Here is a 17,070-nt window from a genome sequence, read left to right on the forward strand (position 1 = left end):
TCAAACTTAGGTCTAATGAACCTGGAGTGCGTTGAGCTTTTCTTAGTTGCCTGCACTTTGTGGTCACTATCTCTAGCAAGCGTTGGCCCAATTAAATATTTAGTGGTGTCCTTCAGAAATGTAAAACATCGAAACCAACACAAAAAGATTGCCTCATTGCACGAGGGCAGCTCTTTTCAATGTTTCTTTCACCAATGCTCAAAAACTTTTTACTCTAAAAATTTTTCTCAAGTTTAATTTAGCCAGGCACCATGCGGGACATATCGAAGCCAGCCCAAGAATGGCATTGAAACTGTTGCAGTTGAGCAACACACTTGCGCAACAGAAGCTTTGTGGATCCACCAATTTCATTTTCCTGTGCTGCGTTCTGCCATTCTGTAAGGTCTAGTCGTGGCCTCCGTGATTTGCTCCGATAGCAAGTCGTGTCGCCAGAGCTAATTGCGGAGACCACAAGCCGGTCCAACCGGTATTGAAGCTTCTGCAATTAAAATGCGTTTAGCGACTTTTCCTCCTCGAGGAAAGGTGCAGGCGCTGTGTTATCGTAAAGAAAGAGAGGGGGGGAACAGGCAGATTGAACTCTATCTGTCAAGTCGCCCTACAAGTAAGTGTTGAGTTTTGGGGAAAAAAACAAATCAAACTGAAGGAAATGAGAGAAAAGTTTTCTTATTCCCCAACTCCACATGCAGTCAGCGGTGTTTCAGACATACTGTACAGTCAGTCCGCAGTTGATCGCCACAACCGCCGCTGCTGTTCAGTTTGGTTGTCGAAATATATCTGGCAGCGCGCCAGCATGACTTGCCGCTACCGAAGATGTACGACACCGGAGATTTCAGCTCATTTGTTCTCGGCGTAAAAGAATGCGCCCGCTACCGCCAATTTGGTTTTCAATTTCCTGCCGAATGTAGAGAGGTTGTAGCTGGGCCTCTCACTGGGCATCATATCGGCCTTGTTCAGCATCTGGCCGTCCTGACAGTAGACCAGCAACACGTAGCGATGGGGTCCCGACCCTCGGGGAGGGTTCGGGCCCTTGTATGACATGGCCTCGTCACCCTCGTGAAATGTTTTGTCGCTGTTCGCGTTGAGCACCATCCAGTGGAGCCAGCTTCGCTTTGTCGGTTGCTGCCTGTTGGGTGCGTCCGGGTCAACCATGAGAAGCGAGAACGGAGGGCCGCACCTGTGGAGAAAGAAAAACACGAATGGGACGCCTTAGGTCTTTTATGTGAGGCCGCATATGTCAACGTGGCCCTACAACACTTCACTTCTTAAAGTAGTAGTGGAGTGGGTCCACTAAAGGCAGCGCCGCCTCTATTTTTCAGTGCCCAGGCGAACGGTCTCTTCAGGCCGTCGAGCGCGCCCTCCGCCTCCTCTCGCCACTGCCGCAAGATGGCGCTGCGCAAGTAGACTACGGCTGGTAGAATTATATATAAAGGAGAGAAAGGCAGCTGCGAAATTTGGGAACCATCTAAACTCCCTAAGAAATGAGACAAGCCTAGAGCAGAGGTTTATAACTACAGCTCAAGGTGCTAGGCTAGAAGGGGACGAATATATTGAATATATAAGATCAAGGGTGACAGAAAATTTTCAACAAAAATGTGCCTTATGCACCACAATAGAAAAGGATTGATCAAGTGGCGCAATGGCTCCATGTTCACAACGAGAGTGGCAAAGGGCTGAGAAGAGGGTTCCTAGTAGTACATCAACAGGCCCAATGGCATTCCAATTATGCTGATAAAGACATTGGGTCCAAAGTCTAAGCAGACTTTAAGAGAGGCAGTGAGCAAAACAATAATCGATGGTGATGTCCCCGATGGATGGAAACTTAGCAGGATGAGCATGATCTATAAAGGGAAGGGGGACAAAGCTGACGTAAACAACTACCGTCCTATAACAGTGACATCAGTGGTCTACAGGTTGGCGATGCAGGTTATAAAGGAAAGACTGCAGGCATGGATAGATGATGAGGGGGTGCTGGGTGAACTGCAGAATGGGTTTTGGAAACACAGGAGGTTGGAAGACAATCTGTTCTCACTGATGCAGTGCATCGAAATAGAAGAAAAGGAACTCGGGCCACTGTGGCTACCATTTTTGGATATCAAGGGAGCGTACGATAGCGTGGATAGAGGACCTGTGGGGAATACTAGACACACTGCGTGTGGAAGATGGAGTCACTAATCTTTAAAGGAAATCTGTAAAAGTAACAAGATAAAGTGGGAAAAACGGGTATCCAAGACCACAGAGGTGAAACGGGGAATTGGGCAGGGGTGTCCACTGTCACCCTTGTTATTCATGATGTACCTACAAGGATTAGAGGCCAAATTAGAGGGAAGTGGACTTGGCTTCAACCTCTCTTTAGTCAAACAAGGAAAACTCATTGATCAGGCGCTACCAGCTTTAATGTACGCAGATGATATAGTGCTAATGGCCAACAACAAGGAAGATTTGCAGAGATTGATGGACATCTGCGGTAATGAGGGAGATAGTTTAGATTTTAGATTCAGTAAGGAAACATCAGCAGTCATGATTTTCAATGACAACGAAGGTAGTGAGCTTAGAATACAGGAGGTTACACTAGAGATAACAGATAAATACAAATATCTGGGCGTATGGGTAAGCAATGGGACCGAGTACCTAAGGGAACACGAAATATACGTGACGACTAAAGGTAACAGGAATGCAGCAGTGATGAAAAATAGGGCACTGTGGAATTACGATGGGTATGATGATGTGAGAGGAATATGGAAAGGGGTCATGGTTCCTGTGCTGACGTTCGGCAATGCGGTCTTGTGCACGAGATCAGAAGTTCAAGCAAGATTAGAAATTAAGCAACGTGGAATAGGTAGGCTTGCTTTAGGAGCTCACGGGAATACACCAAATCAGGGAGTACAAGGTGATATGGGATGGACATCATTTGAGGGCAAGGAAGCTAACAGCAAGATAAAATTTGAGAAGCAATTGGGAGAAATGGGAGAGGAGCGGTGGACTAGGAAGGTTTTCAGCTACTTAACATGATGAATGTCGATACAAAATGGAGGAAGCGAACCAGGAAATTGACTAGTAAGTACTTAGAAAACAGCAGGTGGCCAAACCAAAAAGAACTATCGGTTAAGAAGAAAGTGAAGGAAACGGAGACTGACATGTGGAGAATGGGCATGATTAAGAAGTCCGCACTAATGGAGGCGGAAATGTTGTAGGCCCGTGTGCTCAGATTTGGGTGCACGTTAAAGAACACCAGGTGGTCTAAATTTCCGGAGCCCTCCACTACGGCGTCTCTCATAATCATATAGTGGTTTTGGGACGTTAAACCCCACATATCAAGAAGTCCGCACTAGAGATCTATCGAACATTTAAGCAGGAAATTGCCAAGGAAAGGATCTATGACAATACCCGGGGTAGTTCTCTACTGTTTGACGCCAGGACGGGAGTATTGCGAACCAAGACATATCGGGCCAAATATGAAGGGGTAGGCAGTATGCAGTGCGTGTGGAGAGGAAGAAGAAACTGCCGAACACTTGATAATGTTCTGTAAAGGGCTTCACCCTATACTTCAGGATGATGGTGCAGAGTTATTCAAAGCAGTTGGGTTTAGGGCCAGAGAGGGCAAAATAGACTTTAAGCGGGTAGAATTAACTAGAAAGAGGTTATCTGATTGGTGGCTAAAGTCATGGCACGAGTGAAAATAAACCCTTCACTGCAAAGTACCAGTCCTCAACTTCACTATTTAAAGGGGAAAAAAATCCAGTTGTTGGTTTAAGTATTGCGGCTAGGTGGCGTTAGCCGCCGCCCGATCTAAAGGGTATAGCCACATCAATTCATCCATCCATCCAACAGAATGGTGGCGCTGAATGGTCGAACGTATTAGGAAGCTCGCCAATTCGTGTTTTCATGCGAGTTAATTTGCAGTCTTGCTTCTTGACGGCTTTCATTGATGCAGGGAGGATGAAAAGTAACACGAACATAGCGGCGCGCTGTTTTCAACTGGCCCTGTCAGGCCGTGCTACCGGTTCGATTTATACGTCCGAGCATTCGTGTTTTATTTTCTCTTTCAGGCTATTCCAACATTATTATTTGCATGCCTCAGTGTATACTACTGCTGTGTATCGCTTGGAATATCTGAGCGGAAAAAAAAGGCCGATTTTCTTTTTTTAATTTCTCATTAGTGTCAAAAAAAAAGTCCCCTGTCCCCTTATGGATTCACCTCAGACGGACTGAAAGGCAAAAACTATCCTCGTTTTCTTCCGATTCAATGCACTGAGTGTTTCCTACTTCCCTCCGGGATATTTCTGCGCCTAACATGGTTTTATTACTGCCCCAAGGATTGGAGACACGAAGCTAGCTTTCAGCCCCACAGTTGGTTAAGCACTGCCCTTATGATCGGCCCATTTCAACCAAGCGAAGGTGTTGTAAAATGCCGTCAAGTTGCGTGACCTTCCGATACGTCACAAACGTTCATGTGTGACGTCATATGATGACGTTTTCGGGTAATGATGATTACTCACATCACTTGTGTTCGCGCTGCCGACGCGAAAAGACGCAGGATGCCGCTGGCGATCAATTTTCGCTTTTGATGAGGCATTTAAAGTAATCGCCTTAATGCATTGTATGGCTTTAGCTGCTTGAAATTGCAGCTTCCGCTGATTTTCGGGGAGCGTGCTTGCAGTAATCAGGCAGAACAATTGGTATCCTAATAAATTTTCGTGCTACACTTCAATATGTAGCAGTCATTTACAACCTGAGTATTTTATAGATTATATGTTGGGAGGGGGGGGGGAGCTGAAGACTACCCGTGATGTTTGGCAACATGGGAATTGGTATCACTAAACTGGAGTGTGCTGCGTCCGAACAGTCAACAAATTAGTCTATCAGTAACAACGCTGCCTCGCGATCACTGCCGTGTGCAACGCTAACATTACGCGCCGAAGCTGAATGGTAGCCATTCGGCTCTACTCTGCTCGCTACTCAATTGAGAGGCCAGGGGGAAGCACAAAGAAACAGAGCTGAGCAGCCGGATATTAAGTCCAATTGATTGATTGATTTGATTGATTTGTGGTGTTTAACGTACCAAAACCACCATTTGATTATGAGAGACGCCGTAGTGGAGGGCTCCGGAAATTTTGACCACCTGGGGGATATTAAATCCAAAACAATCCGTCCACAAATACACAGACACGCTCAAGGAACTGACCACAGGCCGCATTTTTCATGCCTGTCATCTTGGCTCAAGTGTAGAGTCGGCATTAAACTTCATACTTTAACAGTGCATGTTCAAAACATAGGCAATGATCACAGAAATCGCACTGCATATGGAGCTATTCGTTTATTTCACGATGATTTCATTGTTTAAGCTCTCAAATGGAGAAATTACCTGTAGTTGTTTATTTTCTGACACTTGCTTTTTCTCGGTGGCAACACATATAATGCTTTACGAAGGGAACAGATGATGACCTATATCCCTGGAAGCAGTCTAGGGGAATTTTGTGCTATTTAGTCCACGAATTCCAGGCTTGCGCATAATGTGCTACGCCACAAGAGAGTAGCAAGCATCGGGGAACATTAAGCATCCAAGCTTTTAATACTAGCTCCTGACAGAGGCTTCTCTCAAAAATCTACTTTCAGTCAAAAAAGCAACTCTCAGTCAAGCGAACGCCACGGTGACAAAACGATGTTCCGCGGATTACTGGCATCAGCTATCTGGCATCGGCCTAGCAGACGATGCGCGAGAGCCCCGATCACGTAGTGCCTTTGAAATAAGCCAGGTGTCCAGAACGACAAATGGTTCATGATTCTAGTTTAAAAGTTTCCGTTATATTTTTAACAAAGCGAATACAGCCGGAAACCGAGCCGTATAGCAACTTCGAATGCAGCCGCGGTATTCGTTTGCGCGAGAGACGACGTGGCGGCATCTCTACTCCGGTTGCGGCGCCTGGCGGTGAAACGCCGCACTAGCACCGACGGCCGCTTCCCATTGAAATCCGTTCCTTCGCCGGGGCACTGAAAAAGCAGAGGAGGCGCTGCTAAAGGGTCTTATGGCTTCATGAATTCACTGCCATAATTTTTTTAAGGATCCGCCCAGTACGAACGGAGTTAAAAAAGATTCGTCGCGCGCTGCGATTGCATTCTCTCGTTCCGGAAAAAGCGCTAGAAGTTAGGCAAGAAGGTATGGCACGGGGAAGGAAAATACGTCACGCGCGCCTCGTAACCTTTAGCACTTGGCAATTTTTTTTTCAAATACGTGGCCTTTAATTCAGTGCACTCGCGTGCACAAGTCGCGGCCTTCCGCGGCGGCCCCAGTAACGACCGAGTGCGCCATTCTCGAATCAGCCAACGGTAGATACAATGGCTGTGACGAGTGATTTTCGAGCTTGTAGCGTCATTTGTCGAGATAACAGAATGCAATTTCTGGCGGACTCTTGAGAATTGCGTATTGCGCTATAATATTTGACTCGCGTGTCCTCGGGAGCCTCAACTACTGAACGGCAACGTTTTTTGGCCATGTTCAAAAAAGGTTGCACAGCCCTTTTAACAAGAGAGGAGGCTATGATCTGGAAGCATAGCCAAACGGTTTTTTCCCCCAACCAGCTATCGTATAAAAACATTTGCCAGATGAAATTCAACCAAACATCCGACATTTCAACTAACGTTTACTGCCCGGTTCGGAATAACGCAATAACTTGTGTCGTTGTACCGAAGTAGTTATGGAAACATTATATTCAACTGTATGTAAACCACCCAGAATCGGATTTTTTTTTTTTGGAAGGGGAACCCACCTTAAAAGGCAATACTGCTAGCTTCCTCCCACGAGACGTGGGCGTCGCTTCTGTCTGTACCTGACTACCTGATTAAGGCAGAAGTGATTAACTGGGTAAAAATGGTCGGGACGAGGTACCTGCACCACCCTTCGAGTCAACGGCAAGCTACAGTATCCGAGAATATACTGTTGGCGAGGCGGCCAGGAGACATTGAGCCCTGGTGGTTGCCTCTGCCCGCTTTGTGACCACGAATCGTTTTCTTGTTTTTTTTTTTTGTGGGGGGGGGGCAGATCTGAGCAGCGGGACCTCCCACTGTTGAGGGTAACGATATCCACAACCTGGCGAAGACTGGGTTGCTGCGCTTTAGGACAACTTCAGAGGATGGGGTAGGGATTCGCAAAATGCATCTAAATGCTAACTCACCTCAAGTAGCCCCTCAGCTTGACCGTCGGGGCGTTGGCGGTCTGCGCGGGCGTGTACGTCTGGTTGAGTTCCGAGATCAGTAGGTTGCCATATTGGACGTCCAGCAGGGCGTGCGGCGCGTCGTCCATGCCCAGGTCTGTTACGATCCCGGAGTCCTTCCACAAGAAGAGGTCGGGCAGCGTTATGCCTTCCGACATTGGCTCGACCTTCGTTTTGGATCCGGAACCGCCGACGGAGGAGCCTTCCTTAGCCGTTTCTTGGATGCTGGGCTGCCATGTGGTTGCGACGACCAGCAGGAGAAGCAGAGTGGAGGGCTTTGCCAGCGTCATTGTAATCGGCGAGGCGTCCGCGACGTCCTCTCGCTAGACGAGGAAGACTTGCACTGCTGTTGCTGAAACAATGGCGCTCGATGGAAGGAGCACGCGCATAGGTGTTATACACGAGCTGCGAGAAACGCGAGATGGTCTGGATCGGTTGCGGGGAAATCGTGCATATCGTACTACCTGTCCTTCCTGTCGTGGTAGCGATTGTCACGGAGCCTGAAACGATCTCTTACCTGGTGTCGGTATTGCAGGAACGACATTTTTCTTTGTCCACCTTGCTGCACGTCCGCACTGGAGCAAAGAGAGATGTGGAATGAAGAAAAAAAAAACAAGGCAGGGAAGGTAACTTGATTTCCTCCATTTTGCTATTCTGCATGGGGACAAGAAAATGGCCACAATACTAGTGTCGTTGGTGGGCAATGATGCGAATTGCACTATACTGTGTGCAAGAATTTATTTGAGATTCTAATTCCTCGAAGGGCCCGGGCTAGCAATGGTACGTGCGACGGTGCTTGTATGTGTGTTAAGGGTAAGTGAGGGGGGCGAGAGAGGCTGTGATGAGCTATGCATATAGAGATGTATTTCGACCCCTTTCCAAAATAATAAAAAAAACGTCTGGCTGGATCTCTAATATTATGGCTCATATACAGTAACTCTAGGTACCGCGTAGACGTGGGCTGATATTAGACAGTTATAGTTTAGCGTTAGCGTGATAGCATAGGTTAAGGGAATGACGCTACCGTGCAGCAAACGTTCGTTGTAGGCAGCGTCTTATAGTTTAGCGAAATAGCGCTTACGTGGTTTACGTGCCCCCAAATGGGATGGTGGCGCCACCTATTAGATGGTTAATAAGTTAAACAGCGAACATGAAAATAAAACGAGAATGTTTGCCTATGCCACCGCGCGAAGCATTGTTAGAAGTTGATTTTTGTAATATTAAAAGTAAATAAATATGAACCACGTACAAAACGCGAAAACATCTACGTTGCCTATTTGTTTACATTGATCTTGTAGTTAGGCCTAGGCACGTTCGAAATGGGAAGCTATCTCAAATACTACGCCAACTTATCCGTAATACTCAGTCATCGAAGCTAACTGAAGGCAAGCGAAGCCACTTTGAACAGTCGTTTGCTGTGAACAAGGTGAATTTTTCAACAACTACGCCAAAATCACTTCGAAGCGGGCGTCCGAGATCGTCGCCATGTTTACGTACACTACGTGCACCTACGCTACCTTAAATCTACGTATCTGCGCATGCGCACTTCGATTTCGGTATCACCGTACGCCCCGTATCACGCTAAGCCCGGTATACTGTAACTCTCTATTGCTGCTGTATACGACACCGGAATTTTCCATGCCCGCAACTGCATACACGCAACTGTACACTTGCCCACCCATCCTCTGGTCGGTGGTCGTCGTCGAGGAAATAGGAGTTCGACAAGTGATGCTAGTCCTGGTGGTGTTGCTAGACTCTTTCCATTTCTTTGTTCTGCGGTGTACCGGCATGCGCGCGTACTCTATCACATTGTGATATGACCAATTTCCGCGCTAGTGAAAAATCAAGGTAAATAATGGGAGAAATCAATCGCGTGACTGGTTTTCAAACATTTTTTTTATACATATATGGCAGTAAAAAGCAAGTCAAAGGAGATAGTGGTTAAATGCTGGCAGGTTTTCGGTGTGCAAAAATGTCGCTATCGTCAAGACACGAAAATTTTAATTATTCTTCATGAAAGGGAGCAAAGCTCGTCGTTTGGTGCATCCACGCAAACCTTTGCGTCATACGAAGATGGCTGTGAGCCGACTGTTTGTTGCTGTGGCTCCCGCTGCTTTCAGTCTGCTGCTACGTAAAGCCGGGCTACCTTGTGCACGCAAACCATGACGTGAGACGGTCCGGTTGGTCTGCTTCTTGAGGCGGATAACTTGAAATGCGCTAACCCGATGCGGAGCACTAAAACGGGATTTTATTTCAAAATAGGCCCTTCTTTGGCACGAAAGTAACGCTACGAGGTTTCTGGACCGCCATTTTAACAATCAACGTCGACTTAATAGTTGACTCTAGTGTCTCTTTAACCTCAACCGTAGCGCAAGGAAAAGGAACGTCTGAGCGTGTGCATATGGCCCTATTCCCCATAGTGGGTTGCGCCGAGGTTCTGGAGAACCAACCCTTCAAACTCGGTAAATGCGGCTGCGAAGTGCCCACTATGCAGCGTAATTATGCCCTTTCCGAATTCGCGAAGTACGTGCGCCGTACGCTCCCGTAACACGCCCGCCGGCCCGGCTGTATGCGTTGATGTTGTTACTAATGATGATGCATAATTATATGCCCGTATGCTTTGTAATTGGTGGGCCGTTAAACCAACTAGTCGCTGCGAAATCGTCCTGTTTTGACGCCTGCTGCGATTCTGCGCTTCTGCTATGCCATATTGCGTGCGTTAAGGATACATGACATCGTGTTTTTTTTTAACTGTTTTGGGCATGGGCATCGTTATGTGGTACCAGTCGTTATCAGGCAGAAGTATCAGTGGCTTGTCAGGAAGAAGTACCCTCTCCTCTGATTGAACCAAAATAAGCATGGGAGGAAGATGGTCGTACGAATATGACGTCGCTGGTCGTTGCATGAATACTTGCACAATCCCGTCGCGTACGTCGTCAAACCCTTCACGTCAGGGCTCGTTCTCACAGCCGTCAAACGACCAGTTTCGTCACCATGACGTCACCAGTTTGTGTCAGGGGAGAGGATTTCCGACCCGTTTTCTCTTCAAAAACGGGTTGACGGTGACGTAGAGCGATGCTCAGATGGGTGGCACATGCGAATACCCGCTGGTGACTGTATGTGCCACAGGTGTGCGGGTATGGCGATGGCGACACACGGGTAATTTTAATGCGCGAGCGTTAAGAAAATTCTGCCATCGGCAGCGTTGACCCAACGAATGCAAAAAAAAAAAGAAAAAGAACAGTCATGGTCCCAGCAGGAATCAAACGACAGCATTCTGCGTGGCAATCAAGAATTCTGCCACGCCAGGTCTCGGAAGTACTCTTCAAATAAACCCTAATGTTTATGACATGTAAATTGTGGTTGCAGTGCTGGCTGTCCAGTTTTATTAACATTACGTATGTATGATACAGCCCTGACGTTGGGATAACGTCAATTGGAGCTCGGCGCCATCCGCTGAAGTTGATTTAAGTATAGCAGCGCCGAAGGCTACTGTCCTAGCGGACACCAGCGCTTCATATCGGCTTATCGCTTCTGGTGTTACTAGTATCCATGTTTCTTTTGACATCGTTACGCAAATTTAAACAACTGGTTATAATAGACATATGCGGATGCGTAACGTATTTTTGTGAGTGTATTTGCCCATATATTTGGTGCCACTTCTTAACGTTTCGTTCAATAAAAAAAAAACTACAACACATCTTTGGGCCATCCGGCAAGATCACCTGAGGCACCGCCATCATAATCAACGGAGAGTGGGACGGGACAGGGGTTAATCCCCTTTTACCCCACTCCGCCCGGTAAAACTGCCAGACATTAAATAAAGTCTATTCATTCATTCATTCATTCATTCATTCATTCATTCATTCATTCACATCACCTTCCATCCGCATGCTTCGCATGAAATCAGTGTCGAAGGTACGTGCAATCCGTCGATTTTTTTACGAGCTATTTCTTAGTAACCAGTGTCCCGAATTTTCGATCTCGGACTGCGCTGATTTCTCGCTCACAACCGTTGACGCCAAACGCCGGAATCCAGTGGCGTAGCCCAGAGGTGGGGGGAGAGGAGTTCAGACCCCTTCCTCGAAAGTTTTTAATTTTGCTTGCGTATACACGCCACATGCGAGCACACGCACCCCATCCACCCCTTCGAAAAAACTTTCTGGCTACGCCCTGCCGGAATCTCTGCTACACGAGCTCTTTGGCTCGGTCGCGCTAAGAGCGAGTTCGTTTGCGTGACTGAAGAATCATCGCTCCGTGAACGACTTCACCAAATTGGTCACTTTTCGGTGAGAGCGACAATCACTTGATCGCGCTACCTATCGCAATCGTTGAATACCGTGTGAATACCGTTTTATCCCAGCACACACGCCCGCTGAAATGCACGTACAGTGGTTATGGTACTTGGCTGCCGACTCGAGTGTCGCGGGATCAAATCGCGGCTACGGCGGCTGCACTTCCGATGGAGGCGAAAATGTGGGCCCGTGTGCTCAGATTTGGGGCCACGTTAAAGAACCCCAGGTGGTCGAAATTTCCGGAGCCCTCCACTACGGCGTCTCTCATAATCATATGATGGTTTTGGGACGTTAAACCCCACACATCAATCAATCAATCAATGTTGGTGGCTGCAATGTCCGGAATCCTCCACTAAGGCATTCATCTTAATCACATTGATACAAGTCGTCATTAACAGCAACGAATGCACCATATAGGCGACGAAGATGACGAGTGAACAAAAACTTGTGGACAGATTATCAGCACCTCAAATGTCCATGTAAAGCACAGTGGGGTACGTAAAAAAAAACAAAAAAAAACTTGAAATTGTCATCTCCAGATTCCGGTGCCGTGTTCCCCCTTTAAATTTTTATTTACACAGAGCTGGTGTAATATTTTCCCCCCTTTGTCCGTTCTGCAAAGAATCAGAAACTATTGAACATTATTTTGGCTCATGTCGGAACTATGCAGTAATTAGGAAAATACTTTTAGCTATTCCATTTCCGAAGCTGTTTCAACTTAACCACAGAAAATGTTCTAAATTTTGGTGCCTCTGTTCTGGAAAATTGCCATAGAGATGCGTTCGATGAGGTCTGTAATTTTATTCAAGACTCTAAACGTTTTTCAACATAACGCCCACGTCACGTTTACAGATACTCCAAAAAATAGCGGGTCGAGAAGTAATTTCCGAATCTGGGTAAATCCGCGACATACCAAATTAATCCGGTTTGACAAAACCAGCTTTTGGTCGGCTCTCATAATCAAGGTATAGTTATTAGTGTCTATTTTCTTGTTGATTTTTTTTCTCACTCTCCGAATCTTTGATGTCTTTTTTTACTATATTGTCTTCATTTTACAACTTTTTTTCCCTCTTTAGGGGTGAGGCTCCTTAAAGAGGCACCCGTTCGTCCCTCGTAGTCGTAGTCGTAATTGTAGTGTGTAACCAGTGTTACATTTTGACCTGCAAGGTGGTGACGGTGGGAGGTTTCTCCTGTGCTTTGTTGAACAATAAAAAGTTCGCGGCGTGCGCGCTAACTAAAAGCCTAATGCTCCTATCTCTCATTCCCCATTAGCAGCCATTGGAAGGAAGGAAGGAAAACAGGGGGAAAAGAACGGCAGGGAGGTTGACCAGCCTATAGGCAGCCGGTTCGCTACCCTACGCATGGGAGAGGGATGGGGGAGATGAAAGATAGAGAGCAGAGAGGGAAGAGAGAAACACAGCACATTCGGCAGCACACACGCGCAGACTCAGTCATAGTCCAGTCTTGTCTTTCGTGGTGTGCGAAGTTGCTGTTACAGTCGCTTGTTCAAGTCCGTGTCGCGTAGGAATTTCAACAGAGCTTTCGTCGCCTTCTGTTGCAATGTCTTCTCTCGGGCACTTGACAGAATAGTGTCCACAGACATTTGGCTGTTGTCGATGCGCGCAAAAGCGGACGCAAGTGACTGTCTCTGGATTTCATACAACGGACAGTCACACAGGATGTGGTGTAGCGTCTCTTCGCAATGACAGGCATCACAGAGAGCGTTGTTGGTCATTCCTATGACAAAGGAATAAGATTTTGTAAATGCCACTCCTAGCCGTAAGCGATGAAGAAGGGTGGCTTCCCTTCGGTCGAGTCCATTGGGCATGCGGAGAGCCATCAAAGAGTACAGGTGGTGTTGACGATTCGTATTGATGCTTGGTGGGCACCATAGTGAAAACGTGATTTCACGCGCAAGTCGCCGAAGATTACTAGCAGCATCTGTCCGCGAAAGTGGTATGGCTTCTCGTGTTCCTTCAAGGGCTGCCCGCGCGGCAGTATCGGCATGTTCGTTCCCTATGATGCCGCAATGACTTGGCAGCCATTGAAGCATCACATGATGTCCTTTCTCATGTGAAGTGTGGAGAAGGCATCGAATTTCGAAAACAAGCTGTTCGTATGGCCCGCGACGCAGTGCTGAGAGCACAGATTGTAGGGCAGCCCTTGAGTCGCTCAAAATCGACCATTGTTGCGGTGGTGCCCGATTGACCACACGAAGTGCAGCGTGCAAAGCAGCTAGTTCCGCTGCTGTAGATGCCGTGGAGCGGTCAGTCCTAAAGCTGATGGTAACACCTCTTGCTGGGACAACTACTGCCCCTGACGAAGACTGGCGGTTCGTGGAACCATCGGTGTATACATGTATGCTGTCTGAATATTTCTCGTGCAAAAGAAGAAGAGACAGTTGTTTCAGCACAGGCGACGATAGCTCAGATTTCCTCCGGATCCCTGGTACACTAAGATGCACTGTGGGTCGAATAAGACACCAAGGCGGTATGGATGGTTTAGATGCAGGAGTGAAGCCCGAGGGAAGTTTATCGTTGTATTTCACAATCGTTTTGGCGAACGATGCTTGGCACCCCTCTGAAGGCAACAGTGCAAGGTGATGACAGGGAGCACGTGCGAAGTGTCTGATGTGCGTTTTCAGGACTTTCACAAGAATGTGAGTTTGTATCGAATAGTCACCAGCAATTGCAATTGTTGCTTCCGTTGACGTACATCTGGGCAGACCGAGGCACACTCTCAGCGCTTGGGCTTGTACTGCCTGTAGAACACGAACATTGGTCTTGCAGGTATTGCTAAGCACGGGCAAGCTATATCTGAGGAAACCGAGAAACAGGGCTCTGTAGAGCTCCATAATTGCGTCTACTGGCATCCCCCACGTTTTTCCTGCCAGGAACTTGAACAGTTGGGAAATAGCGGTCAGGCGCTTATTCATATAGGTCACATGCGGACTCCTACAGAGGTCCCTATCAATAATGATGCCCAGAAACCGGCGGGTTTTGGCGTAAGAAATCGGTCGCCCGCAGATTGAGATGGCATAAGGGTTCATTGCTTTGCGAGTGAAGGCCACCAGCGCGCATTTTTCTGGTTATATGCTGAGACCTTGTTTTAACAAGTAGCTGGCAATCATAGTTGCTGCTTTTTAAAACCGGGAACGTATCTGAGGACGTGTGACTGCCGAAGTCCAGACACAGATGTCGTCTGCGTATATTGAGATTTTAATGGTGCTTGGCAAGTATTCAGCAAGGCCAAATTAATGCAAGATTGAAAAGCGTCGGGCTAAGAACTCCGCCTTGAGGAACACCCCTGGAAGTATAGCGTCGCGTAGTTGGGCCATCTTCTGTTAACACAAAGAATGATCTTGCAGCCAGGTAACTCGAAATCCACCGGAAGACTCGACCACCAAGGCCAACCACCGCAAGAGCACCCAAAATGGCTTCATGTGGTACATTATCATAAGCGCGTTTCACATGTAGAAACAGAGCTGCAGATAGTCGCTTACGGGATCTTTCCTGCTGAACGTACGAAACTAGATCAACGACATTGTCAATAGAAGAGCGGTCGCGTCGAAAACCAGCCATTGAATTCGGATAAATCTTGTAGGATTCAAGATACCACTCCAGGCGGCCTAATATCATCCGTTCAATTATCTTCCCTACGCAGCTGGCCAGTGCTATTGGGCGGTATGAGGTGAGTTTGAGTGGGGATTGGCCCTGTTTCAAGATGGGTAACAAGCGGCTTACTTTCGAGTCATCAGGAACACTGCCATCCTGCCACGAGATGTTGTAGAGGCTCAACAGTTCTCTCCTCGCGCCTTCCCCAAGGTTGCACAAGGCTCGGTACGGAATACGATCTGGGCCCGGAGAAGTTGAACACCTGCAGAGAGCTAGTGCCGCCTCGAGCTCCTTCATTGTGAAAGGGAGGTCCATGTGGTAGTCACGGGAACGGGGGACGTCACCTCTCATTGGAGAATCTGGACGAGTGGCTTGGTTGGTGATCTGCGCACAGAAATCTTCTGCGACATCGATGTCTTGCCTCCTTTGAAATAGCGCGAGCGCTTTGAATGGAAAGTGCTGTTCCGTAAGGTGACGCAGACCTTGCACCGTTTTACAAATGTGTGAGAGTGGCTTGCGAGGGTCTAGTGACTGGCAAAACGTTGTCCATCGTTCCGACGCTAATCTATCCGTGTGACGCCGAATCTTCTTTTGCATCCTCCTGGCTGCCCTAAGATCGTGAATTGATTTTGTACGCCGATACCGACGCTGCGCCCGGCGTCGCAGTGCTCGGAGTCGCTCCAACTCTATATCAAAGTCGTTTCGTGTGGAAGATATCGTCACCGTGCGAGTGGCGCTCTGCATTGTGCTCCTAATTGTTTGCTCTAACCCAGATCGTAGGCCATCGCTGCAAGCATCTTTCATGCCAGATTTGTAGTTGGTCCATTGGACTGCTCGAATGGTCATCCATGGACCATAACTAGACAAGCCTTTGATGTTAAGGTAAATTGGAATGTGATCACTTCCTCGTGTCTCAACATCTGGAAACCACTTGACGTATCTCGCGAGGGAGTTAGAGACAAAGGCAAGGTCGAGACAGCTGCCATATGTCACCCCTCGAAGAAAAGTGGGGCTGCCATCGTTTAGGAGAGTAAGGCCATAGTTGTAGGCGATGTTGGCTAACCTGCGTCCTCTTGCATTTGTCCGCGTACTTCCCCATGCGTGATTGTGCGCATTGAAATCACCCATGATGACCTATGGTGCAGGACACACTCTCAAAATATCCGCTAATCTCCTGGAATCGAGATTTTTCGACGGCGATATATAAACGCCTATAAGAGTAAACATGAGTTTGTTCTTTTGCACAGTGATGCAGACATACTGATTGTCATCGTGAGGTGCAATTGTGCACAACATACATCAGTTCACGACGAAGAAAGACGATGATTTTGCTGCACGCACCATTCATTGAAGACATGACAGCTTCGTACCTCAACAGTCTTATTGGTTTCGACAAACTGGGTTCACAAATGACGATTATTGGAAACACGTTGGTAAACACAAACTGACGAAAATCTGAAAGGCGTGGTTTTAGTCCTCTGGCGTTCCATTGGATGACGGATGCAGCCTTGACTTCTTTACGAAATGATGAGGTGCGAGTAGCCATCTTCCTTGTTGAGAGATTCAAGCACTGGGCTTAGGGCGTCCAATAGTCCAAGTGCGCTTCGAGCAGACGGTGTCTTCATGTCGATAATATCGCTCGGATGACTTCTATGAGGGAACGCAGCACAGACATCACTTGACGATCAGTTTTAGGCAAATCTTCCATGGCTGGAGATGGCTCTGGTGTGGCCACAACCTGCAGAGGTTCCTTGACAGAAGAGCCCGTCGGCAGCGTGGGCCATTCCTCAAGAGAAGGAGGCTTCTGTGTTTCTTTCGTAGAAGTGGTGGGCCCTTTCGCGGCGCTATTGGATGGAACCGCTAAAGAGTGGAAAGTAGCGTCTCGGGAATGTGCCTTCTTTGAAGACTTTCGATGATGCCGACGTCGACGCTGACGCCGGACTACTTCAGCTG

General features: G+C 47.6%; 1 protein-coding gene across 1 annotated transcript; it reads right to left on the bottom strand.

Annotated features, from left to right (window-relative positions):
- Positions 1–643: 643 nt before the first annotated feature.
- Positions 644–7,603, bottom strand: LOC119161698 (protein D1). Its single transcript, XM_037414233.2, has 2 exons — positions 7,170–7,603; positions 644–1,174 (listed from the first exon to the last, which is right to left on the bottom strand). The coding sequence occupies exons 1-2, from the start codon at positions 7,496–7,498 to the stop codon at positions 835–837; spliced, it is 669 nt and encodes a 222-aa protein (XP_037270130.2). The 5' UTR covers positions 7,499–7,603; the 3' UTR covers positions 644–834.
- Between the last annotated feature and the right edge of the window lie 9,467 nt (positions 7,604–17,070).

This window comes from Rhipicephalus microplus, chromosome 3 (genome assembly GCF_043290135.1).
Source record: "Rhipicephalus microplus isolate Deutch F79 chromosome 3, USDA_Rmic, whole genome shotgun sequence".
Lineage (NCBI taxonomy): Eukaryota > Metazoa > Arthropoda > Arachnida > Ixodida > Ixodidae > Rhipicephalus > Rhipicephalus microplus.